The following is a 26,469-nucleotide window of genomic DNA, read 5'->3' on the forward strand; positions in this document are numbered from 1 at the left end:
AACCATGGAAACTTACCTGCCAGCTATCGCCTCTGCCTTGAGAAGCCCAGGTGGAGCTGGGCCCTGCCAGCTTGGCCTCCATGCTTTGTGAACTTCCCCCATCCAGGGCAAGAAGAGCTTGTGGGGACGGAGCATGTGGCCCCCGGTCGTCTGGCTGGATCTCCAGGACCGGATCCTGCCCCCCATGAGGTGGCACCCCCTTGTAAAGGAGTTGGGGAAGGAAGAGGGCGAGATCTTGGCATCCTGTGAGCTGATCCTTGAGACTGAGGTATTCGGAGAGAGGGTCTGGCTGGGAAGTGTGGCACTGAGCACCCCTCCCCAACCCACCCCCAGCCAGTGGGGCCAACTCTACCCCATCAGGAAATGCCAGGGGGCCCAGGATCCAGCGCTGTGGGCTTGGCGATGCTATCTGCCCAACCTCTCCCCTAAGTCCCCCTCCCAGCCCCTACCCACAGGGCTCTGGGATCTTGATGAGGCCTCTGAGGGACCTGCTTGAGGTGGAGGTGAGGGCAGCAGAACCAGTCCAGAGGACCTCATGCTCCCTACCCCTCTGCCAGAAGCTCAGAGAGAAGCAGCTGCCAATCTTAAGCATTCCCTGGAAGAATGGGGCATACACACTCCCCAAGAACATCCAGCCCACGATAAAGAGGATGGCCATTGAGGTGCTGGCGATATGGGACGGGAACAGTGGGCAGGGCAGGTGGGGGTAGGGGTTTGGAGTGTGCTGCAGCTTTGCTGGTCCTCCTTGACTACAGGATCCAAAGCTCGCACCCCAAGAAAGACTACCTGGGAGGTGGAGGGAGACAGGAGAGAAATTAAGGGGCTCTGCTGTAACACTGTGTATCATTTAACTGCAAACCTCTGCAGTGCGTAGGCAAAGGGCTGTAGCATGCGTGATCGCATTTCGGACTCACGCTGCCCCCGAGTAGTAGGAACTACTTTTCAGAGAAGAAAATGGAGGCTCCGAGAGACAATGCATTCCATACACAGTAGGGACTAAGTGACAGGGTTGTTTAGGCCCAGCCCTGTCTGACTCCAAATGCCAGGATGTTTCTCACCTCTCTTCTGAGAGTAGCATGGGGGGTCCTCAGGACCTGTGTGCCCTGCTGCAAATTTGGCAAAGAGTACAAGGTGGTCAGGCCTCTGGGGACTGGAGGCTTCCCCAGGATCAGGCAATTTGGCTGATTCCTGCTTTGGGCCCTGAGGCGGCCCTCCCGAGTCAGGGTGCAGCTATTTCCAGGCAGGGTGCCAGGTCACTGAATGGCTATGGGGTCTTCAATGAGCTAGATGGCATAGGGCCCTAAGAAATCCAGGTACTTCTTACTTCTGGGGGCCTCAGAGGCAGTTGGCCTCAAGAACTTATGCCTGAGAACTGATGAGGCCAGACAAAGCAGTGGGTGAGGAGGGGCAATGCCTGCAGGCTTTGGGGGTCAGTGGAGGATACAGCCAGTGGCCAGAGGGCATCTCCCTCATGGGTGGGGGGACACCCGTCTTATCCCAGAGGACAAGCACTAAATCCCTCATGGGATGGGGAGGCCTTGTGTGTCCTGAGACGCTGGCTTCTCTGCAGCCCCATTCCCTGGCCCAGCAGGCTCCTGCTGTACCACTGTTGCCCCTCAGCCCCCTTCTCTGGCCAGGACCCCATTACAGAGGTGCTGCCTGCCCCTTCTCCTGCCCTCCTTGGTTCTGGCAGATCCTGGCCTGGGGTCTTCGGAACATGAAGAAGGCAAGCTCCCCTCGTCTCCTGGTGGAATTCGGGGAAGAGTCCCTGAAGACAGAACCCATCAGGGACTTTCAGACCAACCCCAACTTCCCTGAGTCGGTCCTAGTCCTCATAGTGGTAAGAGGCCTTGGGGAAGGGGGTGGGCAGCCCTCTTCTTCTCTGGGTCTCACGCTTCCCATGTCTCCTCGGGGCTGCAGCTCATGCCAACAGAGGAGGCTTACGCACTGCCCCTCGTGGTGAAGGTGGTGGACAACTGGGCCTTTGGCCAGCAGACCGTGACGGGCCAAGCCAACATCGACTTCCTCCAGCCCTACTTCTGTGACCCCTGGGCTCCGGACTACGTGCACCCAAAGCTTCCAAGTACGGCCCTTCCTCCATGCCCTTCCCCAGGCCTCATAAGTGAGCCCACAGTGGGAGTGAGGCAGGCCCTGCTCCCCTGTGGGGTTGGCACCTCCTCCTCAGCCCTCTCCCTGTCCTGAGACTCATCCCTGCACTCTCTCCGCACAGCACTGTCTGAGAAGAAGCACCAGGACGTGAGTAAGGGCTGCAGGGCCACCTCCTCCCACACTGCTGACGGGGCATAACTCTTGGGCCTAAGAAGGCTGTTCATTAAACAGAGTCCTGATACCTGTGCCCAACTTCGAGGCCTACCTCGCACTGCAGGGTCCTTAGCCTGTAGGGTCTCTGTAGGTCTCTCAGCCTGACTGCACATTAGAATCACCTCAGAGGTTTTTTTTTTTTTTAACTTTTAAATCTTTTTTTTTTTTTTTTTTTTTTTTGAGATGGAGTTTTGCTCTTGTTGCCCAGGCTGGAGTGCAGAGACTCGATCTCAGCTCACTACAACCTCCACCTCCCAGGTTCAAGCGATTCTCCTGCCTCAGCCTCCTGAGTTGCTGGGATTACAGGCGCAGGACACCATGCCCAGCTAATATTTTGTATTTTGTATTTGTAATAGACATGGGGTTTCATCATGTTGGCCAGGCTGGTCTTGAACTTCTGATCTAAGATGATCCACCAGTCTCGGCCTTCCGAAGTGCAGAGATTTAAGGTATGAGCCACTGTATCTGGCTTTAAATCTTAAAAAAAAAATTTCTGGCCCAGCGCATTAGTTCATGCCTGTAATCTCAGCACTTTGGGAGGCCAAGCTGGGTAGATCACCTGAGATCAGGAGTTCGAGACCAGCCTGGCCAACATGGTGAAACCCCGTCTCTACTAAAAATACAAAAAAAAAATTAGCTAGGTGTGCCGGCACATAATTGTAATTCCAGCTACTTGAGAGCCTGAGGCATTAGAATCATTTGAACCCCAGAGATGGAGGTTGCAGTGAACCAAGATCACACCACTGCACTCCAGCCTGGGGTGACAAAGCAAAGACTTCCATCCTGCTCCCCTACCTAAAACAATTTTTTTTTTAATTTTCTTTTCTTTTCTTTTTTTTTTTCAAATAGAGATGGGGTTTCATCATGTTGGTCAGGCTGGTCTCAAACTCCTGACCTCGTGATCCTCCCGCCTCAGCCTCCCAAAGTGCTAGGATTACAGACATGAGCCATGGTGCCCGGCCATAACAATTTTTTTTTTTATACAGATGGGGATCTTGCTACGTTGCCCAGGCTGCTCTTGAACTCCTTAGCTCAAGTGATCCTGCCACCTTGGCCTCCCAAAGTGCTGGGATTACAGGTGTGAGCCACTGCACCCAGAGTCACCTGAGAGTTTTAAAACTCCTAAGGTTAGCTGGGCATGGTGGCACGTGCCTGTAATCCCAGCTACTTGGGAGGCTGAGGCAGGAGAATTGCCTGAACCCAGGAGGCGGAGGTTGTGGTGAGCCGAGATCGCGCCATTGCACTCCAGCCTGGGTAACAAGCGAAACTCCATCTCAAAAATAAATAAATAAAAAATAAAAATTTGGCCGGGCAAAAAAAAAAAAAAAAACTCCTAAGGACTAGGCCACTGATCTATTCCATCACAGTTGCTCGGGTAGGGCCCAGGCATCAAAATTTTTTCCAAACCCTCTCACAAAGTTGACTCCAATGTGCTCTCAAGGTTCCCAACTAGCACCTGCCAAACTTGAATGTGCAGGAATCCTCCAGACATCAACACCAAAAGCAGACTCTTAATAGGTCAGGGTGGGGCTTGAGGTTCTGCATTTCTGAGCCCCTTCCAGAATCCAGTCTGTAGCTACGGGCAATGAAGATGAACTACGTGTCCCCTCCTTCTTGCCCCCTCGATCCTATGTCTAAAGACCCCTGAATTAAAAGGTCTATGTGAAAGGCAAGGGCAAGGGCACCAGGGAAGCCCCAGCCTCGACCCGCCCCGCCTCCTCCATGAAGTCAGAGCCCATGAGTGAGCTATGGCTTTCCCCTGCTCACCCTCTCCTTTTTCAGTTCCTAGGCTACCTCTACGAAAAGTTCTGGTTCAAGTCCAGTAAAGCAGAGGTGATGGAGGCTCAGCCCCAGGGAATAAGGAGCAGCCCTAGTCATTGCAGGGAGGGGGTGGGGGATGCTGCCCCTGCTCAAGGCCAGAATGATCCTCTTCCCTGCCAGGATGAGTATGAGCATGAGGTGGACTGGTGGAGCAAGCTGTTCTGGGCCACAGATGAGCACAAGTCCCCGAAGTACAAGTACAAAGACTACCACACCCTCAAGGTTTGAAAGAGGGAAGAACACTGAAAGAGGGATGGAATAAAATCTTCCACTGGAGGAGGCCAGCAGAGTTAGCCTTGATTGCTCTGGGAAGCACCAAATGGGGGGAGTTCCAGCAGCCACCCTATCTAAAGCACACAGTGCTGGCCCCAGGGCCACTGACTGCTAGATGCTTTGGAGCGAGCTGGGAGCTAGTGCTCCCTCCATCTCCTAATCCTGGGAATGGTCCCCACCAGCCAGGGTTCCACACACCCCTGCAGGTGTATGACTGTGAGCTGGAGGCTGTGCCAGCCTTCCAGGGCCTGCAGGACTTCTGCCAGACCTTCAAACTCTACCAGGAGCAGCCCAAGTTGGACAGCCCCGTGGTAGGGGAGTTCAAGGTGTGTGTCCGCCCCAGCTCAGCTGCCCGTCTCCTTGTGCCCCTTGTGTCCCCAGAAGACTAATAAAAGCCCTGGCTCTGTCTGCTCATTGTGAAGATGGAGCAGGGCTTGAGAAAGTTCTGGGAATGGAGGAGCAGAGATTCGCCTCCACAGGGACTTGGGGAGAGCTCCCCTTCCCCGCCCCACTCTGGCCTATGCTGGTCTCCCAAGGCCACAAAGCCACAGAGAGCAAGCCCGAACCTGAAGGGATAGATGGGCTGAAATGAGTCCACAGTGGTACAAATGGGGAACTCACCTAATGTCTGCGGTTCCTTTGCCAACATCCCCCTTCAGCCTAGTGGTCTCTGCTGAACACCTTGCTGTACCAGCCTCCACAGTCCTCAGGGCCTTCTATCCCTGCTACCCTCAGCCCAGCCCTCTCTCTCCTGAACATGGACTGGGGCACTTCCTGGAGGGCTTTACAGAGCTGGCCAGCACTGCCAGGCTGGGACCCCAACACCCTCCCTCTGCCAGGGCCTTTTCCGCATCTACTCCTTTCCTGAGAATCCAGAAGCCCCAAAGCCCCCGCTCCAGTTCTTGGTTTGGCCAGAGAGAGAGGACTTCCCCCAGCCGTGCTTGGTGCGAGTATACGTGGTGCGAGCCATCAACCTGCAGCCCCAGGACTACAATGGCCTGGTAAAGAACAGTCCCTGCCCCACACAGGTACCCCACACTCCCCTCTCAACCAGTCTCTGGGGGCCCCCTCCGACTGCTGACACCCAGAATGTCAACTCCCCACAGGCTCCTTATGTGCAAGGGGCTTGTTTCCACCCTGTTCCCACCCTCCCTGACAAACCTGGAGGCTCCCCAGTTCCTATCCTTCCCCAACTTGTATCTGACCCTAGTGTGACCCTTATGTGATCCTGAAACTGGGGAAGACACAGCTTGGCAACCGGGACACATACCAGCCCAACACTCTGGATCCCATCTTTGGCACGTGAGCTGCCCCAACCCCCAAGACCTCTTTTCCACTCCCACCCACACCACCCTGGGAGTCGACTGCAGAAGGCACACAACTCTGGCACTCCTGTCCAGCCTCCAAGTTCCCACCACAGCGTCTTACACATCCTGGTGCTCAACAGATAGAAGACAAATGCATGGGTGGGCCGGTTCTACCCTGGTTCTCACTCAGCTCAGAGCCCAACACCAGGGCTGTCCAAAGTCATTTTCAACTGTAACCAGGGGATGGCAAATGGCAGAAGGCAGCCTACTCCATGCTCTGCTCTCCACAATCTCCATGAACAAACAAGGGACCCATGGGGCCAAGACGCCAGTGAGGGAGCAGGGCATGGAGACATGGTCCACAGCCTCTGCAGTCTCCAACACTCTCATCCCTAGGATGTTTGAACTCACCTGCAACATCCCCCTGGAGAAAGACCTAGAGATCCAGCTCTACGACTTCGACCTATTTTCACCTGATGATAAGATAGGAACCACAGTCATCGACCTTGAAAACCGACTCCTGTCTGGCTTTGGAGCTCATTGTGGGCTCTCCAAATCCTACTGCCAGTGAGAGTGGGTCTGTAAGGGAAGGGAGTGGGGTGGGGTGGAAGAGTGAGCTCACAGCTCCCTTGGGACAAGCCTGCATCCTGGGCAGGAACCAGGGCCCAGACCTGCCCAGTTTCCACCCAAGTGGTCACCTGTGGTCACCCTGCAGCTCACAGCGGCAGGACCCAAACCTCCAGACCACTACCTCTCAAATCGCCCCACAGGTCAGGGCCCTTTAAATGGCGGGATCAGATGCCCCCAAGCTACCTCCTAGAACGATATGCCAAGAGGAAAGGGCTGCCTCCGCCTCTGTTTAGTCCTGAGGAAGATGCTGTTTTCTATAATGGGAAAAAATTCAAGCTGCAAAGCTTTGGTGAGCAGTATAGAACACTACCAGAAAGCAGACACAGGCCTCTGGAAACTGTCAGGCTCCAGAATGGAAGAGCTGCAGACTTGGGGGAGAAAGGGGAGGACAAGGAAAGAGCTCCCTGGAGCCAGAGGGCAGCCCACCCACTTCCCCATCACTCCTACCCAGGCTGCGGTGCAGAGGATGAGAGCCTACCTAGGAGATAGGAAGGCTAATGACCTCACAATCCCCTCCTTCCATCTCCCTCCAATCCAGAGCCCCAAACCCCTACTCTTCATGGTTTGGGACCCAAGAAGGAACGCCTTGCACTGTACCTCCTGCACACCCAGGGGCTGGTACCTGAGCATGTGGAGACCCGCACGCTGTACAGTGACAGCCAGCCAGGCATTGACCAGGTATGAGACTGGAGGGGCCACTCCTGCCACCTATAGGAGGAGCTAGATCAGGAGATAGAGAGGCCCATCCATCCAGGACATGGCCCACCATGAGAGGGGAAGGACAGGTCAAACATTTGTAATGTATATGCACAGAAGACAAGCATGCTGTGCACATTAATAAGCAAGAAGTTCTGGTGTTGTCACTTAGAATGGAGAATTTCAGAGCTGGAAAGGTCATCTACAAGAATCATAGGCACCAGCTGTGGCAGGCACTAGGGAGCCGACCAGTCAATGTCTCCATGGTCTTAAGTCTCTCCCAAGGGGTGGGAAGGTGGTGCTCAGGTCAGACGGTGCAGACGTGACAACGCCAATTCTGGCTGTTAATTACAGGATGTGTCTTCCCCATGGCAAGGAATCCCAAACAGAAATAAAAATCCCCAAAGATACCTAATTATCATGTACTCCGCAGTCACCATAATGGCTCATTTCATTCTCTAAACCTCTCAAGCTGACACCACATTCCAGACACAAAATCCTCTGCTGGGCAAAATTTTTAAAAAACCATTCTCTGGCCACACGTGGTGGCTCATGCCTATAATCTCAGCCTGTCAGAGGCCGAGGCAGGCAGATTACTTGAGGCCAGGAGTTTGAGACCAGTCTGGCCAACATGGCAAAACGGCTTTACTAAAAATATAAAAATTAGCTGGGCATGGTGGCGGGTGCCTGTAATCCCAGCTACTCAGGGAAATTGAGGCATGAGAATCGCTTGAGCCTGAGAGGCAGAGGTTGCAGTGAGCTGAGATTGTGCCATTGTACTTCAGCCTGGGTGACAGAGGGAAACTCTGTCTCAAAAAAGCAAATAAAATAAAAAAGTATTCTCATTAAACCTGTTTTTTTAAATGAGGTCAACTTCAAAGTAATATAATTAGGTCAGATAGTTTGAAAGGCAAAATATATTTGTCTATTCTTCAAATGGTTGCAGTTCTGCCCTTTTTCTTTCTTTTTCTCCTCCTTTTTATCCCTTACCTTCTTTCTTCTATATGTGTAGCTAACTTAATACCCTTGGGTTGTAGTTCCTAACATAAAATGACCTGAAAATCTGGACTGGTATCTAGTTTCCTCATACTTGAGGCTATCAAGCAACACCAAGCTGCTTGATAAATGAAGCCCCAAGCCCAATCTGGAGCCCCATCCAGACAGGCCATCTAGCATGACCTGGGGAGTGGCAGTCACCCTCTAGACCTGTCGTAAGTGGAGTCCCAGTACCGCCATCAGCTTCAACGCCATCATGTCCCAATCTCACTGCACTACTCTCTCAGCCAAAAGAAAGGGGGAAGCTGGTGGGTGGTCACCTGTAGCCTCACAGATCTCTCTATACCCCACTCCTTGCTGTTGGGAACACAACCTCAACAGACCTCAGAACCTGGGACAGGGAACCCCAGGCCAGCCTGCTGAGAACAGAGCCTAGCAACCCCCAACCAGCCAATGTATCCTGGCTCTAGGGAAAGGTGCAAATGTGGGTGGACATCTTCCCCAAGAAGCTGGGGCCTCCTGGCCCCCAAGTCAACATCAAGCCCAGAAAGCCTAAACGGTGAGTCACATCTCACTTCCCAACTGTTGCAGTTCACAGTTCAGCCTCCCCCCAGGGCAGGGCAACACTGTCCTCGGGTACTGAGCTGCAGTAATTCATTTCTCTACTGGGAAGAGAGGAAGCTCTGCTGGGAGCTTTCTTCCCCTGAATTCCCCACACTGAGCAAGAACTCACAGGGCAGCCTCCCAGGACTCTCTGCCCTCACTGAGGCTGCAGCTGGGGAGCTCCTCCTCAGCAAAGCCTCAGAGCCCAGTGGCCGCAGGTATGAGCTGCGCTGCATCATCTGGAAGACTGCCAATGTGGACCTGGTGGATGAAAATTTTAGTAAAGAGAAGACAAGTGACATCTACATCAAAGGGTAAGGAAGAGGAGTCAGGCTCCAGCAAGGCCCCTTGGTTCCCCAGTTCCATCATCCTGCTGGCACAGCCCAGTCCTGAATGGAACACCTTTCCACCTATACTTGTGCCTGGCATTGGCTGGGCAGCCCTTCCCAGGGAGCTCCAGCTGGGGGATGGGGACAGTGCACATGAGCCGCAGGTGAGAGGACTCTGGCACCAGGTGGTTATATGGGCTGGAGAAGGACATGCAGAAGACAGATATCCACTACTACTCGCTAACTGGGGAGGCCAACTTCAACTGGCGGTTCATCTTTAAAATGGACTACCTGGCGACAGAGCACATGTGTGTCCAGAGCCAGAAGGTAACAGGCCTGGGGCGTCAGGGGCGACAGACCACACATGAACAGACTCAGGCTCCTGGAGCTCCTCCCCCAGACCCTCCAAGGGCCTGCAAGCTGTCCCAGAACATCAGAAACATGTCCTCAGGTTGAAACCCTCTTCCTTGATAGTCCATCACTGCTGGGAGGAGGGCCACTAAGGGGTGCAAGGAAAATGTCCAGGAGACAGGTCAGTAACATGCCCTTCCACTCTTCCTCCAGGATTACATATGGAGCCTGGATGCCACATCAATGAAGTTCCCAGCCCGACTCATCATCCAGGTCTGGGACAATGACACCTTCACCCCCGACGACTTCCTAGGTGAGGTCCTGACATAGGGCTTGTGACCACAGGACAGGGAGGTCCTTCTTACTGATGTCATTTTTCTGGGCTCAGGGGTCCTGGAGCTGGATTTGTCTGACATGCCCCTCCCAGCTCGGCACGCCAAGCAGTGCTCCATCAGGATGATGGACGCTAACCCCAAGTGGCCCTATTCCCTTCGATACGAGCACGTCTCCCTCTTTAAGAAGAAAACTGTGACTGGCTGGTGGCCTTGCCAGGTCCTCGATGGTGACAAATGGCGCTTGTCGGTAGGAGCTGGGGAAGGTGTCTATTGATTAGCACTGCTATGCGACATGTTCTGTCTCTAACAGACATCTAGAGACCTAGTTAAATCCCTTTTGCTTTCTTGATCCCGGGAAGAGGTCCTAAAACCACCCAGCTCCTTTGTCCAAACTCAACTTTACCCCTACCCATGGTGTTCCTAGGGCAAAGTGAAGATGACCCTGGAGATTCTGTCAGAGAAAGAAGCTTTAATCAAGCCAGCCGGGCGAGGCCAGTCGGAACCCAACCAGTACCCTACACTTCATCCTCCTCTGTAAGGGTCCTTGGGGCAAATGCACCAGATCTTTCTTGCTCCTCAATGTGTATGGGGTGATGACTAGTGGGCCCACAGTGAAGAGGTGGTAATTACTTCCCACCCCACAGCTCCGTACTCAGTTACAATCAGTAAAGAACAGACTTGGGGTGACAGTAGGGGTAAGCAGAGGTTTTTTGTTGTTTTTGTTTGAGACATTGTCTCACCGTGTCACCCATGTTGGGGTGCAGTGGTGCAATCTCAGCTCACTGCAACCTCCACCTCCTGGGTTCAGGCAATTCTCCTGCCGCAGCTTCCCGAGTAGCTGGGATTACAGGCGCCCGCCACCACATCCAGCTAATTTTTGTATTTTTAGTAGAGGCAGGATTTCACCATGTTGGCCAGGTTGGTCTCAAACTCCTGACTTCAGGTGATCCACCTACCTTGGCCTCCCAAAGTGCTGGGATTACAAGTGTGAACCACCGCACCCGGCCCAGAAGATGCTTTTTTAAAAAAGAAAGCTTCTTGCATCTGATTACTTGTCCTGAAGGTTCTCTCTGCCATTCTCTGATATCTCCCTGGTTCCTGGACAGACGCACCAACATCTCTTTCATGTGGTTGCGATCACCAGTTCAACATTTCTGCTATGTTTTCTGGAAACGGTATCGCTTCAAATTCGTAGCCTTTATGGTCATATCGATTATAGCACTTATGCTGTTCAACTTTATCTATTCGGCTCCGGTGAGTGCAGCCATGGGGGCAGGGACAGAGGTGGTCTCGGGATGGCTCTGGGGAGACAGTCTTCACATTGCCTCCCCAGGCTAACTGTTGTCTGTTCTCTCTAGCACTATTTGGCCATGAACTTGATCAAACCTCACCTTCAGCTGTATCCTCCCATTAAAATATTCAATATCATCACTTCGGTAAACACCAGCAATGCCAGCTCTTCCATCCTTCCCACCCAGGATCCAAACCTAAAGCCTACAATGCACCATGAATGGAAACTCCACCCAGGTCCCAGGAATCACCTGAGTGACATTTTCCCAGAACTTCCAGCCCCACAAGACTAATTTGCCCATGCTGCCTGGCTTTCCTCCTGCTACCAACAGCCCTCCCCTTAGGCTGCCTACCAGTTCTTTGTTTCTGTCTTCTAGGATATATGCAAGGTGCTAGGAATATTCTGGCTATTGTGTTCAGAAATCACTTCCAACAAGAAGAGCAGAGCTGTAATTTTCCACTGAAATAAACAAGTTTTATAACAGAGAGCCACCTTGTAATTTGGGGCACTGAAGACAACATGAAAGGCTGAAAATGTCAGCCCTTCAGACAAGATTCACAGGGACAGGACTGATGTCATCTTTATGTACCAGCTCTAGTCCACAGGGTCTCTTCATGCTAAGAGGCTCTGAATCAAAGGGCAAAGGAGGGAAAGGGTGACCGTGAGAAGTCGCCCTTATGGGTAAGCAGCAATCCGAGGCACCGACTCTCACCCCTAGCATGCATGCACAGAACAGCCCTACCATGGACCAGGCGTCTCCCTCCTCTAGCACACAGCTGGGATGACATTGTTCAGGACAACATTCCGCCCATTCATGATGGGAAATACTTGTTTCTAGAACAAAAAGCCGAAGCATGACATCCTATGCCAGGTCAGGTGGTTTTCTTGTACTAAACATTTCTCTAAAGGACCCCAAGGCAGATGGGGACTGCATTTCATGTCTTCCCTGCCCTCTTTAAAAAGCCTCAAGGTACTTATGAGCTGGAATCAAACACACCCCACAGGTTCCATCTCTCTCACTCTGCCCTTCCCCTTCCACCTGCACTGCTGCCTTGGTCATCTCAAGAGCCTACCTAGGTCCTTCCCACAGGTTCATATAATCTCTCCTTGAACTCAAAAAAGACAAAACCACCATTTTCTTTTTCAGTTCTCTCTGCTCCCAAGGCCAAGTTCTAGGTCACAGTTTGTCCTTTGACACCCTGGAGCCATCCTACTATGGGGGGGAGGTGGTAGGAGGATGCTTCATTTCTGCCCCACCTGAATCCCACCTGCAGGAGAGCACTGCAGCCTGTGCTATTTAACTAACTGCAAGGGAAGAAAAGAAAGCCTGAAGAGACAGAGACCTGTGCCTAGCCAAGGTGATCCTCTTTTCTTCTGAGCTGAGCTGAGGGCTTTTCCAACCCAGAAGAAGGCAGAGCAATGGTTGATAGGCTTCAAGCTCAGAAAAAAGGTCTGAAGTTTCCCCAAACCCACTCCTAGAAGAAACGACACTGAATCAGAAGCTCATGTTTGGTTCCATCAGCGATTTTAAGAATTTCATTTAGGCTACAGAGGTCCATAGGAGGACTGAGAGTTCCAGGTCTTCCAAGGAGACTCTCACCTGTAACCAATTTAATCCCAGGGCAGTAAAGTGAGCAGCATGTAACCCCTTGTCAGATAAGGCAGTGGAATAAGGGTTGACACACAGACCACAGCACTCAGACTGTGCTGCTCAATGACAATGAACTCTTCCAGGCACAGATGATGAGGGTCTGTTGCTCCCAGACTTGGAACATGAAAACAGCAACTATTTCTTGTCCATTAAGAAAAAAAAAAAATAGTCAAATTTCTTCTTTGGACAGTATCCAAGCCCAGGATATAAGAAGAAAGCTTCCTTACACTTTCAATACTCAAAGTGGGATTCCAAAAATCGTAACTATAAACCATGCAGCTAAGCAGGCTCTAGCAAGTCCAGAAACATCTCCACATGGTCAGACCACATGACAAATGTTGCTTTTGGTATCTAACCTGGAGCTGGTCAGTTTCACAGTTAATCCATGGCATCCATGATGTCTTCCAGGCTTCTCTTGATTTTTATACCAACTTTTAGCCAAACCTGACTGAGGACCCGAAGAGACTTGATTGGGAAGGCCATGGACACACCAATAGACCCAAGACCCATGCTAGAGAACAGAAGCTGGAACAGTGATCCAAAGCGAAAAGACCTCTCCCTAGGGCCACCTAATGAAGGCCAATGAAACCTACGTGCACTCTGCAGCCCCAGGCCCCAACAGAGAGGCATCCAAATGCCTTTCCCAGCTCAGGTTGCACATAGAGAGGACAATGAATGGAGTGAGAAAGAACGGCGAGGCAGAGAAGAAGTTTCCATCCTGGTTTCCAAAGAAAGCTCCTCAGGTAGGCAGAGGCTTAGGTAAAATGCAAAACCCAATGAATGGATGGCCGGAAGGTATGTGGTGTTACCAGTGTTCAATTCTTTGTGGATTCAAAAATGAAGTAGAAGGTCCCTCTGAGCCAAACAACAAGGCAGCCTGGGCTATGCAATTCTGTTCTGTGATTTTGGTATCACAACGGCATAAATTATCTTCATGCCTCTTTGTTCCCACATGGAAGTACTGCAGGGAAAGGCACATCACAGAGCATTGCCCTGGGGTGGGTGGCTTCCCAGACCAGAGTTAGATGTCCCCATACATGACCATGGGGATGCGGGGTCCCTGCATTCAAAACTCCAGTGACAGAATATAGTCCCCAGCCAGCTGCTAGAGACAAGAACATCATCCAGGCTGTGTGTTCAGGCCAGTGCCTGCTCCTTCCATACCTCATAGGTGACAGTCACAGAAGTGGTGGCAGCAGGAGGGCTCAGTAGAAGCGCTTTCGGCTCTGTTCCTGCCATTTGTTGTAGAGTATGATACCAATGACTATGGCAAACACAGAAAATACCAGAGAGAAAAAGACGATGAGGAAGAGGGCCAGGCCACTCAGGGGCGGCAGTGGAGCTGTCACTGAGGAAGCAAGAGAGAAGCAAGTCAGAAAACAGGGAGCCCACCGAGTAGGGAAGGATCAAACTACAGGCCATCTAATCCCCAGTTTCTGACACCTATTTCTGGGAAGCCAGAGTTTAGACTCCCTCTTTCCAACTTAGAAACAAAGCAGCCTTCCTGCTACTCATCTGTATTTTCAACACAAGGGGAAAGGCAGATGCAAGCGCTCCCTACTCTTCAGAGGAAGCACACAGAACAGAGACTGCCCTGTAAGCTGTGGATGCAAGGCCCCTCAGAAGCCATGCAGCATTGCAAGCTCCTCCCCAGCTATGGGACCACTTCCCAGGGGACCCTGTGCTCACTCTCAGGCAGTTTCATATTGTCCACTGAGGGCAAGAACACATCTCGATGGAGCTTCTCCTCTTCTGGGGTTCTCTCCACTGTCAGCTCAAACAACTTCAGGGAAATGACATCATGATTATCTAAAGAAAAATGGAACAATTTGAAAAAGAGGTATGTTTCTTGAAGTCAGTATCTTAGTTCAAGCCTCTGATCCACAGCTACCAGCAGTGACCTTGAAAAAAAATGGAAACCTCTCCATTTCTCAACTAAAAATAAGGACGGGGAAGAAGGCATATTCTATGTTCTTCTGTATTTAAGTTTTTATGAACAAGCATGCATTACCTGTATAGAAGATCCCTGACTTAAAATGGTTTGACTTACAATTTTCCAACTTTATGATGGTGTGAAAGTAATCTGCACTCAGCAGAAACCATACTTAGAATTTTGAGTTTTAATCTTTTCCTGGGCTAGCAATGTGTAGTACAACACTCTGTACTGAGGCTGGGCAGCAGCTGTGAGCTGTAGCTCCCAGTGAGCCATACAATCGCAAGGGTAAACAACTGATACAACATAATGTACTGTATTCAATATATTATTTCAGACATTCAACACTTTGCTATAAAATAGGCTTTGTATTAGATGATTTTGCCCAACGGTTGGCTAATTTAAATGTCATAAACACATTTAAGGTAGACTAAGCTATGATGTTGGGTAGAATAGGTGTATTTAATGCATTTTCAACTTACAATATCTACAACCTAAAATGAGTTTATTGGGACTTAATGCCATTGTACGTCAAGAAGCATCTGTATAATTAAAAAATTTAGAGGGCCGGGCGCGGTGGCTCAAGCCTGTAATCCCAGCACTTTGGGAGGCCGAGGTGGGTGGATCATGAGGTCGAGAGATCGAGACCATCCTGGTCAACATGGTGAAACCCCGTCTCTACTAAAAATACAAAAAACTAGCTGGGCGTGGTGGCGCGTGCCTGTAATCCCAGCTACTTAGGAGGCTGAGGCAGGAGAATTGCCTGAGCCCAGGAGGCGGAGGTTGTGGTGAGCCGAGATCGCGCCATTGCACTCCAGCCTGGGTAACAAGAGTGAAACTCCGTCTCAAAAAAAATTTTAGAGATAAAACAAGAATTAAATCCTGTATGTTAAACCTTCTAGCACAGTAAGAAGAGACACAGTAAGACTGCAGCTTTCCCACTGGTGAAGATCACACACACATGCACAACAGGAAAGGGTCTCATGGCAGCTGTTTAATGGGCTATGGGCAGGGCACAGCTACGGCCATGGAATACACTGCCCTTCTGGACTATGCCTGTTTCTCTGTGGCTCCTTCTAATTGTGACTCTTAATCTCCCTAATAATTACTGGAGAGAAAATCAAGCAGTTAGGGACTAGATTTCTCTCTTTAAAGTATCATTATAAACTCATACATTTAAGCATATCTGATGTGTTGCAATGCACTGAGGTTAGAATCTTATTGATGCTCAACTCACCTGTCTTTGTCCAGTAGGAACCTATTCAGTTTCGCTCCTGAGTCCCTTTACATAAACCCAGAAGTTTTTTTGTTTTTCTGTTTTTTGGTTTTTTGAGATGGAGTTTCCCTCTTGTTGCCCAGACTGGAGTGCAATGGTACGATCTCAGTTCACAGCAACCTCTGCCTCCCAGGTTCAAGCAATTCTCCCATCTCAGCCTTCAAAGTAGCTGGGATTACAGCCATGTGCCACCACACCTGGTAACTTTGTATTTTTAGTAGAGACGGGATTTCTTCATGTTGGTCAGGCTGGACTCAAACTCCTGACCTCAAGTGATCCGCCTGCCTCAGCTTCCCAAAGTGGGGGGATTACAGGCGTAAGCCACCACGCTGGTAACTTCCTTTGCTTTTCTGGGAAGTTCCAACTCACAGATTTCCTACCTCAGACCTTGTATCAGCTATTTTTAAGGACGCTATAGTTCCTTTTATTTGGAATTGGTATTAACAGACCACAAATCTGAGTACTAGGGGTGCTCATTGCTACTAGGTTGGTTATTGACTGCGGCCTGGACCTCTGGTCATTTATATTAGGGAAGCATCCACAGCTGCTTGGATTGATACACTCTTTAGCAGATTCTCAGGTAGTAAAAAACTGGATTCATCTTCTCTTGGAAAAATGTTAACTTTCAGAGCTCAGTTTAAACCATGAGACAGGATAGGCTGGATGCTGTGGCTCACGTCTGCAATCCCAGCACTTTGGGAGGTCAAGGGGGGTGAATCACGAGGTCAGGACCATCCTGGCTAACACAGTAAAGCCCCATCTCCACTAAAAATACAAAAAAATTAGCCGGGCATGGTGGTGGGCACCTGTAGTCCCAACTACTCAGGAGGCTGAGGCAGGAGAATCGCTTGAACCCGGGAGGTGGGGGTTGCAGAGAGCCGAGATCACACCACTGTACTCCAGCCTGGGTGAGAGAGTGAGACTCTGTCTCAAAAAAAACGAAACAAAACACCATGGGACAGGATAAAAGGCCAGGGCAATGCTCTCCATGCAATGCAGGGCATTAAAGCCTGGGACAGCTGGGAAACATCCTAACTTTCTTGGCAGTTTTCAACAACCCACTGCACAAGTGAGAAGATGGCAACAAGAAAGACCTCAAAGGAAAGAAATAATTTGCATTTGGGATATCCTATGGGTAGAGAACACAGACTTACTAACCTGGGTATTCTCACTGAAGACCTAGGGCAAAAAACTTAGAATAAACAAAAAATTATTATCTCCTGCCATTTCTGACAGTTGGGAACTTTCAAGTAAAAAGTACTTCAGAAGGTTAACTCAGAAACCTGTAAGCTCAAAGGAAAACATGTAGTCATATAATGATTATATAGCAAAGATCTCCAGCCTGTGCCTGCTATCCCCCTGCCGAGGCTAGATTTGTCCCACAGGTATGGCCCGCTCAGTACTTAGAACCCAGTTGCCAAAACTAAATTCCCTACATGACAAAAAGCAGATCAATGGTTGCCGGGAATCCCAGGAGGGGAGGAATATTACTAAGGGGGATAACAGGGCTTTTGGCAGGTGATGGAAACATTCCCTATCTTAATTGTGATGGTGACTACATAGGTGTAAATATTTGTCAAAACTCTTCAAACTGTATTCTTCTGTTGTATGGAAAGCATACTTCAATAAAATTGATTTTTTAAAATCAGATACCAGAGTTTTAAAGGTCAGCAGATTGCATTTTAAAAATCCAGATTTCTAGCTTCTCTTGAAAAACTGGAAGATTTGGCCTCTGAGCTGATATTTCCTTTTAGCTACAATGGCTGAAGCTCACTAGCTGTCAGCTGTTTCAGATGGGTATCTGCCTTTCCATTTTGCCACAAGAAAGTTCTATTCCAAACTAGCTTTATCCAGAACAAATTAATCAAAAGAAACAAAAGTTCAGTTCTCGGCCGGGCACAGTGGCTCACGCCTGTAATCCCAGCATTTTGGGAGGCCGAGGTGGGCGGATCACCTGAGGTCAGGAGTTCGAGACCAGCCTGGCCAACATGGAGAAACCCCAGCTCTAAAAAAAAAAAAAAAAAGTTCAGTTCTCTTTCTCTTCCCAAAAGACGTTACGATTCGGGCTAAAGCAAAGAAAGTGTATAAACGAGATAGTAAGAATCGGGCACAAGTAGAAAAAGAAACCAGAGGACACAGAAAAGGATAAGAACCAGGTGCTGTTAATGTCACATAAGTCAAGAAGGCAAGAGTTGCCGGGCGCGGTGGCTCATGCCTGTAATCCCAGCACTTTGGGAGGCCGAGGCGGGTGGATCACGAGCTCAAGAGATCGAGACCATCCTGGTCAACATGGTGAAACCCCGTCTCTACTAAAAATACAAAAAATTAGCTGGGCATGGTGGGGCGTGCCTGTAATCTCAGCTACTCAGGAGGCTGAGGCAGGAGAATTGCCTGAGCCCAGGAGGCGGAGGTTGCGGTGAGCCGAGATCGCGCCATTGCACTCCAGCCTGGGTAACAAGAGCGAAACTCCGTCTCAAAAAAAAAAAAAAAAAAAAGGCAATAAGGAGGACAAAGATTGAGAACGAGAATAGAGTACTGAACATGGCAAGGAAGCAGAATGACCTTTCATGAGAACGGTAATATAATAGCAAGGTAGAGCACAGGTCTGAGGGCAGCATGCTAAGGAGGTGGACAGCTAGGAAACAAAAACATCTGTACATACAACACATTCAAAAGTTTCAGCAAAATGAGAGTCTGGGGTCAGAAGAGGGATGGCAGAGTCAAGGAGAAGCTTTGCTAAGGAAGGGGAACGAGGAACATTAGTGGGTGGATGGAGAGGAGCCTAACAGCAGACATTAGAAAGCAAGGAACTCACAATACAGGATAGAAGAGCCAGCTTAATGAAGGGGCAAATGCTGCTTTCTATTGGCACCAACCATCTTCTAGTAACAACTATACTAGGAAAGCCTGGGCCTGGGCTTTTTAAGGAATGTGGATATAAGAATGCAGAAAGAGAAGCAATCTTGGGGCACCTGCTTCCAGAGCACTGCTCCTCTGGTTCTCCCCTGTGAGAAGCCTCACTGAGCCCTGGGTATTGAGAAGAGGCCACAGTCAGGGCAAATAAAGAGTGTGTGTGGCAGTACCTGAGAGATCCCCAGTGATGGAGGAAGTGCCAAAGTAGTAGCCACGGGGCAGGCGGACTCCGGGCACTTCAATACAGTCCCTCCACTCATGCTTGCCATCAATATCCATCATTATCTAGAATAAAAGGGGAGATAAATCAGGGTCAGGCCATGGGAGCAAGAGCAACACAGCCCATACCACCATCTGGTCTGGGACAAGGACTCACCGTTAAATGCCTCTTGACATAGCGAATCACAAGGAAGGTGTCGTAATGAAGATTGCGGACAATGGCTGTGCAGCCTCCCAGCTCTGTAGGCCGCCCATCCCGCTCATGATCATAGCTGAGGGAGCCGTTGTTCACCATGGCTGAGATGTAGGGGAATACCCGCTGGGAAGCAGGGGGAAAAGCAGATGCTAAGGAAGAGCACGTAGGAACGCCTGTACAAACAGCAACAGGAATTCTGCACATACAAGTTGAGCCCCTTACAGCAGACCAGGTGGCCACTTGGCCTCAATGACAGCAGCCCCTGAGAGCCCACATTCAGATGGCCCCCCAAGGGAAATGGGCCCAGGAAGCAACTACACTTGGTATTTGCCTTCAGTAATTCTCTTGGCTCTTGAACTGGGGTGGGCCTGAAATGGCACCCCTAAGACACTGGAGTCTGACTTGAATGCTCCCCAAGGTCATCATTTGGCATTTATAAACTGCCTAATACTATATGTACCTATCTCCCCAACTGCCACATGAGCTTCTTGAAGAAAAAATGCATTCATTATACGTCTTCACATGTCTGCACTTCAGCCCCATCTCCTCCCAATCACGGTTCTGCACACAGTGGGTATTCTGAAAATACCTGTTTGAGCAGGGAAATCTTTCCATTCAGGATAGCTCTTTTCAATTCTAAAATTCTAGAAGCATATGAGGCTAAATTGATTAGAACTCAGAAAGAACACAGAATGGGGTTGTTGGATGGGCTCAGCCAGTCACAATGACTGTCCTTAGTCAAGACTTTCCAGTCCACTTAAGCCTCCTCCACATATAACTTCTTCCAATAATAACAATAATAGGGCAAGGTTCTCCCCTAACAGGGAGAAAACTGCAGGTTTCTCCATAAACCACTCATGTTCCCATCAATTTCAGAGGCCCTCTCTCCCCAACAGAGTTGTAGGAGCAATCCTTCCTTCGAAATGGTGAGCTAATCATTCCAGAAAAACCCCAATGCCAAGGTAGTGTAGAGAGGCAGGGTGGTGAAAGGAAGGGGAAACATGAGGCATGCGAGTCCTTTGGGGAGTTTCTGTCCCTTTGTCCCACACAGTCAACATGCAAGGTGGAGATGCGGTCGAGACCAGAGACTGGGGACTCCTGACACAACAACCACATGGACTTGAAACGGCAACAAATGTTGGATAGACACAAGGGAATGAGGGATGCTCATGATGGGTCAAGAACTGAGTACCTGGACTCCTGGAGAATATCGCCTCTTCTGGGCCTGAGAGAGTCCAGCAGGTTATGATAAAAACAAGATAGGGCACAGAAGACAGGAGACCAAGTCAGAGAGACACAGCCACAGAAGAGCTATGACCCAGCTTTGTTGGATGAACCAACTTAAATTCCCAAACAGAATTTTAGGGTCCCTGAAGGGCATTCGTGAAGTCTTTGCACCCCTCAAGATGATAGGCAAAACTATATGCACAGAAGAAGCTTGTATGTTTTTCTGAGGAAAGGGTCTGTTACTACATCAGATTCCCCTAGGAAAACCACTCTAACCCATGGAGCATCCTGAAGGCACTTTATAAAACACATAGCAGTACGCTGTCTAGGCATGCCCCATTTATGTCTCTGGGAGTCAGTCTCAAGTTTATCTGCACCTAGCCTACTATATTTCTATAGCAAAGGGAAAGAAGAGACAAACAAAGCTAAATTCTTCCAAATTCAAAATGTCCTTTACTATCCAAGATCCCAGGATACAGCTCATGCCCAGAAGACCAAAATCCTGCAACTTGAGAGACTATGAAATTAATTCGAATCCAGAGGGATCATTAACCCTTGAACTGAGCCTTATGGTCATATATTTCCAAATAACTATTGTCATTCTAACCTACAACACATGGGCAAGGAAGAAGCTCCTTGGGGGCATTGTAGAATGACAGATTTAGAAGAATCATCAGGCATAAGGCTATCAAGCTCTGCTCCAGGAAACAGCCGCAGTTCTAAGCCATTAGCAACAAGAGGTACCTACACAAGCTCAGCTCAGTTCTGTCTTGTGGGACAGGTAGGCGAGGGTACAGACCTCAAAGCTTTCAGGGTGAACTACTACAAGCCAGGTACTGTTCCAGATGCTTAGGGTCCAATGAGAAACAAGACAGACAGGTATCTGCTCTCATGGAACTAAGATTACAGCGGAAGAGACAACAAACAAGTAAATAAAATTATTTCAGATAGTTATAAATGCTATGATTAAAAATAAAATAGGTAATGCAAGAGACTGGTGAGGGAACCTCTCCCTGAGGAGGCAACCCCTGAGCTGAGACTCAAGTAGTTAGAGGGAGTCCACCGAATTTGAGCGCACAAGAAGCATGAGGGGGATACACTCAAGCAACTGGAAGCCAGATGAATCAGAATCACAGCTCATGAGAAGAGGCTGCAGTGAGGTAAGGCAGCAGCCACAGCACTGGGTGCCATGGGCCACAGCCAGGAGTTCAAGAACGCAGTGGAGCTCCCCTGCTGTCTTCCTCTTACACCACTGGCAGAATGCATACAGAACACAGAAACACATGACATCAATCAGTGTAGAATTAAATTGGCATAAAGCTACTCTTCAACAACTACCATTCAGAACAAGGAAACAATGAGAATGTCATCAGGCAGTTTACAGAAACTGGCATCTGAGAGAATGCTCAAAATTTCAGTGACAATTAAGGAAAAGGGATTAAAAATGCCCTGTAGAGCTCTGATGAACCCAAGACTTGCTTTACTCATCACCTCCAGTAACCTGGATTAGAAGTTTAAGTTGCAACCTCCTGTGTTAGCTTGCTTAGAAAATAAATAAACAAATAATAAAGAGACAGCAATCCTTAGCCTAAGGGTGCATTACTCTTCCCAAGGCTGTATGGACTCAATTCCAGGTAATAGCCAGAGGCAAACTGGGCCTTGGGATCACCTGAAGAAGACTGTTAACTATACATATACATGGGTCCCTCAGTCAGAGTCTCATTCAGTAGAGCTAGACTGAGGTGCACGATTATGCTTGTTTGTTTGTTTGAGACAGTCTCTCTCTGTTACCCAGGCTGGTGTGCAGTGGGGCAATCTCAGCTCACTGCAACCCCGCCTCCCAGGTTCAAGCAATTCTCCTGCCTCAGCCTCCTGAGTAGTTATAGGCATGCGCCATCACGCCCTGATAATTTTTGTATTTTTAGTAAAGATGGGGTTTCACCATGTTATTCAGGCTGGTCTCAAACTCATGACCCACCTTGCCTCCCAAAGTGCTGGGATTATAGAGGCCCAGCCAAAACTATGTATTTTTAAAAAGCACCACAGAAGACTGTGATGTGCAGCCAAATTGAAGAAACACTTCACCAGACAGGGAGCCCTACAGCTTTGCAGCTAGACAGAATCTGTCTACTTCAGCAACACACGTTGGCCTTCAACTTTTAACCTCACATTACTGTAAGTCATTAAATGCCATCTTATTTTCTACTCTTAGTCAAGAGTTCTTGAAGTATGTCTTAGATAACCACTAATTTCACACAGCAGCAATTTTGTTTTTCCCCTAGAAAGCAGCCTATAAGTTAGAACCAAAGGCTGAAGAATCACACTGGTTCAGGCAAGGTGATAGTTTCATTCCTAATTTAAGAGTCACCAGAAATGAGAAACTCTCACCTATTTTTTTGAGACAGAGTCTTGTTCTGTCACCCAGGCTGGAGCGCAGTGGTGCGATCTCAGCTCACTGAAACCTCTGCCTCCTAGGTTCAAGTGATTCTCCTATTTCAGCCTCCAGAGTAGCTGGGATTACAGGAACCCGCCACTACGCCCAGCTAATTTTTGTATTTTTGGTAGAGATGGGATTTCCCCATGTTAGCCAGGCTGGTGTTGCTCTCTTAACTATGTGATCCACCTGCCCTGGCCTCCCAAAGTGCTGGGATTATAAGTGTGAGCCACAGCGCCCGGCCTATTTCCAACTTTTTGTACTACAAGATTACTTTTTTTTTTTTTTTTTGAGACGGAGTTTCGCTCTTGTTACCCAGGCTGGAGTGCAATGGCGCGATCTCGGCTCACCGCAACCTCCACCTCCTGGGTTCAGGCAATTCTCCTGCCTCAGCCTCCTGAGTAGCTGGGATTACAGGCATGCACCACCATGCCCAGCTAATTTTTGTATTTTTAGTAGAGACGGGGTTTCACCATGTCGACCAGGATGGTCTCGATCTCTTGACCTCGTGATCCACCCGCCTCGGCCTCCCAAAGTGCTGGGATTACAGGCTTGAGCCACCGGGCCCGGCACAAGACTACTTTTTAAAAAGTATTTTTTGAAGACCTCTACAGGGTAACTGTACCTTCAGCATATCTTCATGGAAAAGACATCCATTAGATTGTGGATTTATGGATTGTAGGCTAAAATTACAAATGGCCTCTGTAATTAGGGAGACCTGAATTCTTGTTTTTTTTTTGAGACGGAGTCTTGCTCTTGTTGCCAGGAGTACAGTGGCACAATCTCGGCTCACCACAACCTCCACCACCCAGGTTCAAGCAATTCTCCTGCCTCAGCCTCCCAAGCAGCTGAGGATTAAAGGCATGTCCCACCATACCCAGCTAATTTTATATTTTTAGTAGAGATGAGGTCTCGGAATCCCAACCTCAGGTAATCTGCCCACCTCGGCCTCCCAAAGTGCTGGGATTACAGGCATGAGCCACCGCACCCAGCCAGGGAGACCTGAGTTCTAACTGCAGTTATGTCACTCAGAGCTGTGTAACCTTGGGTGGATTACATCACCTCTTTGAGATTCCATTTCTTCACTGTAAACAGGGAGAACAATACAAACCTCACAGGGTTCATTATGAACATGAAATGAGATATGCAAAGCATTTAGTACAATGTCTGGCATTCAGGAGGCAGTCAATAAACATTCAATCAGTGACTAATGTATTTCTAGATACAAGTATTATTCACAGGAACTCATACATATATAAGCACAAAGTCAAACACAGATTTTTTTTTTTTTTTTTTTTTTTTTTTTTTTTTTTTTTTTTTTGAGACGGAGTTTCGCTCTTGTTAACCCAGGCTGGAGTGCAATGGCACGATCTTGGCTCACCGCAACCTCCGCCTCCTGGGTTCAGGCAATTCTCCTGCCTCAGCCTCCTGAGTAGCTGGGATTACAGGCACACGCCACCATGCCCAGCTAATTTTTTGTATTTTTAGTAGAGACGGGGTTTCACCATGTTGACCAGGCTGGTCTCGATCTCTTGACCTCGTGATCCACCCGCCTCGGCCTCCCAAAGTGCTGGGATTACAGGCTTGAGCCACCGCGCCCGGCCCTTTTTTTTTTTTTAAATAGAGATAAGGTTTCACCTTGTTGGTCAGAGTGGTTTCGAACTCCTGACCTCAGGTGATCCACACACCTCGGCTTCCCAAAGTGCTGGAATTACAGGCGTGAGCCACCACGCCTGGCCGGAAAACACAGATCTTCTAAAGCACGAATTCCCAGAACACTGGCTGCCATTAACCATTAATATTTCCAAAAACATTTTGGAAAGTATTAGATTTGTTTTCTTTTTATTACCTACTAAATATTAAAATACAATAATGACAGAACAATAATCAATAAAAAACATCATTTTATAAAATGATACTTTAACACCAAAAGATGAGAGAGAACCATGTAATTTCACAATGCAACAACTGAATACGTTTAGCACTTATGAAAAACAACTTCACTATTATGATTTTTGCACCAGCGAAAACTCTGTTACCAAACAATACACTAGTAAATGGGAACCACTCTTTAACAGTAGTGTTTTCCATTTCAAACCATACCACAGTCTAGTAAGCTGACCGTATGCTTTCTGGAAACCAGATGCGAAGAAAAGAAGGGTGGGAGGGGAGAAGAAGACAGAACAGAACTAAAATGTTTGCAAAATGTCCCTTAGGAATCCACTGAATGGTGTGAATAATAGCGTTTATTGAGCACTTACTCTGTGCCAGGTACTGAACTCAGTGATGAGCACATTTGCATTTATTTAATTTTCACAATCCTATGAAGTAGTATCAGTACTCCTCATTTCACAGGTTAAAAAAACTTGCCCAGGATAACATAGGCATTAAGCAATAAAATCAGGATTTGAAACTAAGTAGTTCAGCTCCAGACCCCTGACTCAATCACTGGGATACACTGCTTTCAATCTCTCTCAATATGGAAAAATGTTTCATATGTACTGTTTTTTTAAAAATCAAGTCTAAACAGCATGTACTCTGAAGCACAAAGAGAACACTGCAAAATAGTTCCAGATTAAAGGGGAGGAGAGATGTAATAACTGAATACAACACAGTTTCTTTCATTATGACGGACATATCGAGACAACTGGTGAAATATGAGTAAGGTGCGCAGATTAGATAATGGTATTGTTATAAATGTTAACTTCCTGATTTTGGCCCAGGTGAGGTAGCTCACACCACTTTGGGAGGCCAAGGTAGGCGTATCACCTGAGGTCAAAAGTTTGAGACCAGCCTGGCCAACATGGCAAAACCCCGTCTCTGCTAAAAATACAAAAAAATTAGCCAGGCATGGTGGTGCACACTTATAATTCCAGCTACTCGGGAGGCTGAGGCAGGAGAATCACTTGAACCTGGGAGACAGAGGTTACAGTGAGCTGAGATCAAACCACTGCACTCCAGCCTGGGTGACAGTGGGACTCTGTCTAAATAAATAAATAATAAATAAATAAATAAATAAATAAATAAATGTTAACTTCCTGATTTTGATCACTGTGCTGTGGCTACATAAAAGAATTTTTTTTTAAACACACACACACACACACACACACACGCAAAGTATTTAGGATTAAGGAGGCATCATGACAGCAATTTACTCTTAGTTCAGAAAAAAAGACACACCAGCACAAACAGACACACAAGACACACACACGCAGACACACACACAAGAGGTTAAAGAAAAGAACGGCTGGGTATGGTGGCTCACACCTGTAATCCCAGCACTTTTGGAGACAGAGACAGGACTGCTTGACCCCAGGAGTTTGAGACCAGTCTGGGCAACATGGCAAAATCCTGTCTCTACAAAAAATTAGATGGGCTTGGTGGCATGCACCTGTAGTCCCAGCTATTTGGGAGGCTATCTATTGAGCCCGGGAGGTTGAGGCTACAGTGAGTTGTGATTGTGCCACTACACTCCAGCTGCCTAGGTGAAGAATAAAGCCTGTCTCAAAAAAAAAAAAAAAAGTTAAATTTTTAAAAAAAGGACAAAGCAAATGCAGTAAAACATTAACATTTTTGGAAATCTGGGTGAAAGACATTCCAAAATTCTCTGTTGTACTTCTTCCCCCGCAAAGAGCCAACTAGATCTGTTGTATTCTTATAACTTAA

The 26,469-nt window shown here is 48.5% G+C and overlaps 2 protein-coding genes across 6 annotated transcripts in view; one reads left to right on the plus strand and one right to left on the minus strand.

The window, feature by feature from the left end:
* The window catches only part of FER1L5 (fer-1 like family member 5), a 65,109-nt gene extending 53,863 nt beyond the window's left edge, over window positions 1-11,246 (plus strand). The window contains exons 33-52 of the mRNA XM_074403641.1: window positions 107-268; window positions 558-662; window positions 1,694-1,840; window positions 1,921-2,083; window positions 2,231-2,256; window positions 4,105-4,365; window positions 4,623-4,742; window positions 5,256-5,417; window positions 5,627-5,718; window positions 6,120-6,290; window positions 6,494-6,642; window positions 6,892-7,031; window positions 8,516-8,604; window positions 8,867-8,962; window positions 9,163-9,304; window positions 9,542-9,641; window positions 9,717-9,910; window positions 10,088-10,197; window positions 10,770-10,917; window positions 11,022-11,246. Of these exons, the coding sequence (XP_074259742.1) occupies window positions 107-268; window positions 558-662; window positions 1,694-1,840; window positions 1,921-2,083; window positions 2,231-2,256; window positions 4,105-4,365; window positions 4,623-4,742; window positions 5,256-5,417; window positions 5,627-5,718; window positions 6,120-6,290; window positions 6,494-6,642; window positions 6,892-7,031; window positions 8,516-8,604; window positions 8,867-8,962; window positions 9,163-9,304; window positions 9,542-9,641; window positions 9,717-9,910; window positions 10,088-10,197; window positions 10,770-10,917; window positions 11,022-11,246 (2,802 nt within the window). The remainder of the gene's footprint in view (window positions 1-106; window positions 269-557; window positions 663-1,693; window positions 1,841-1,920; window positions 2,084-2,230; window positions 2,257-4,104; window positions 4,366-4,622; window positions 4,743-5,255; window positions 5,418-5,626; window positions 5,719-6,119; window positions 6,291-6,493; window positions 6,643-6,891; window positions 7,032-8,515; window positions 8,605-8,866; window positions 8,963-9,162; window positions 9,305-9,541; window positions 9,642-9,716; window positions 9,911-10,087; window positions 10,198-10,769; window positions 10,918-11,021) is intronic.
* A 764-nt stretch (window positions 11,247-12,010) lies between these two features.
* The window catches only part of LMAN2L (lectin, mannose binding 2 like), a 35,460-nt gene continuing 21,001 nt past the window's right edge, over window positions 12,011-26,469 (minus strand). For 3 of the 5 annotated variants that reach the window (XM_039474287.2, XM_074403630.1, XM_074403627.1), the window contains 5 exons: window positions 20,335-20,367; window positions 19,104-19,265; window positions 18,898-19,012; window positions 14,295-14,414; window positions 12,011-13,953 (listed from right to left, as the gene is read on the minus strand). In XM_039474287.2, the coding sequence (XP_039330221.2) occupies window positions 13,811-13,953; window positions 14,295-14,414; window positions 18,898-19,012; window positions 19,104-19,265; window positions 20,335-20,367 (573 nt within the window). In that variant the 3' untranslated portion in view covers window positions 12,011-13,810. The remainder of the gene's footprint in view (window positions 13,954-14,294; window positions 14,415-18,897; window positions 19,013-19,103; window positions 19,266-20,334; window positions 20,368-26,469) is intronic. The other 2 variants (XM_074403625.1, XM_039474280.2) reach the window with 2 other exon arrangements.

The sequence above is a fragment of the Saimiri boliviensis genome, chromosome 1 (assembly GCF_048565385.1).
Source record: "Saimiri boliviensis isolate mSaiBol1 chromosome 1, mSaiBol1.pri, whole genome shotgun sequence".
NCBI classification, from domain to species: Eukaryota; Metazoa; Chordata; class Mammalia; order Primates; family Cebidae; genus Saimiri; species Saimiri boliviensis.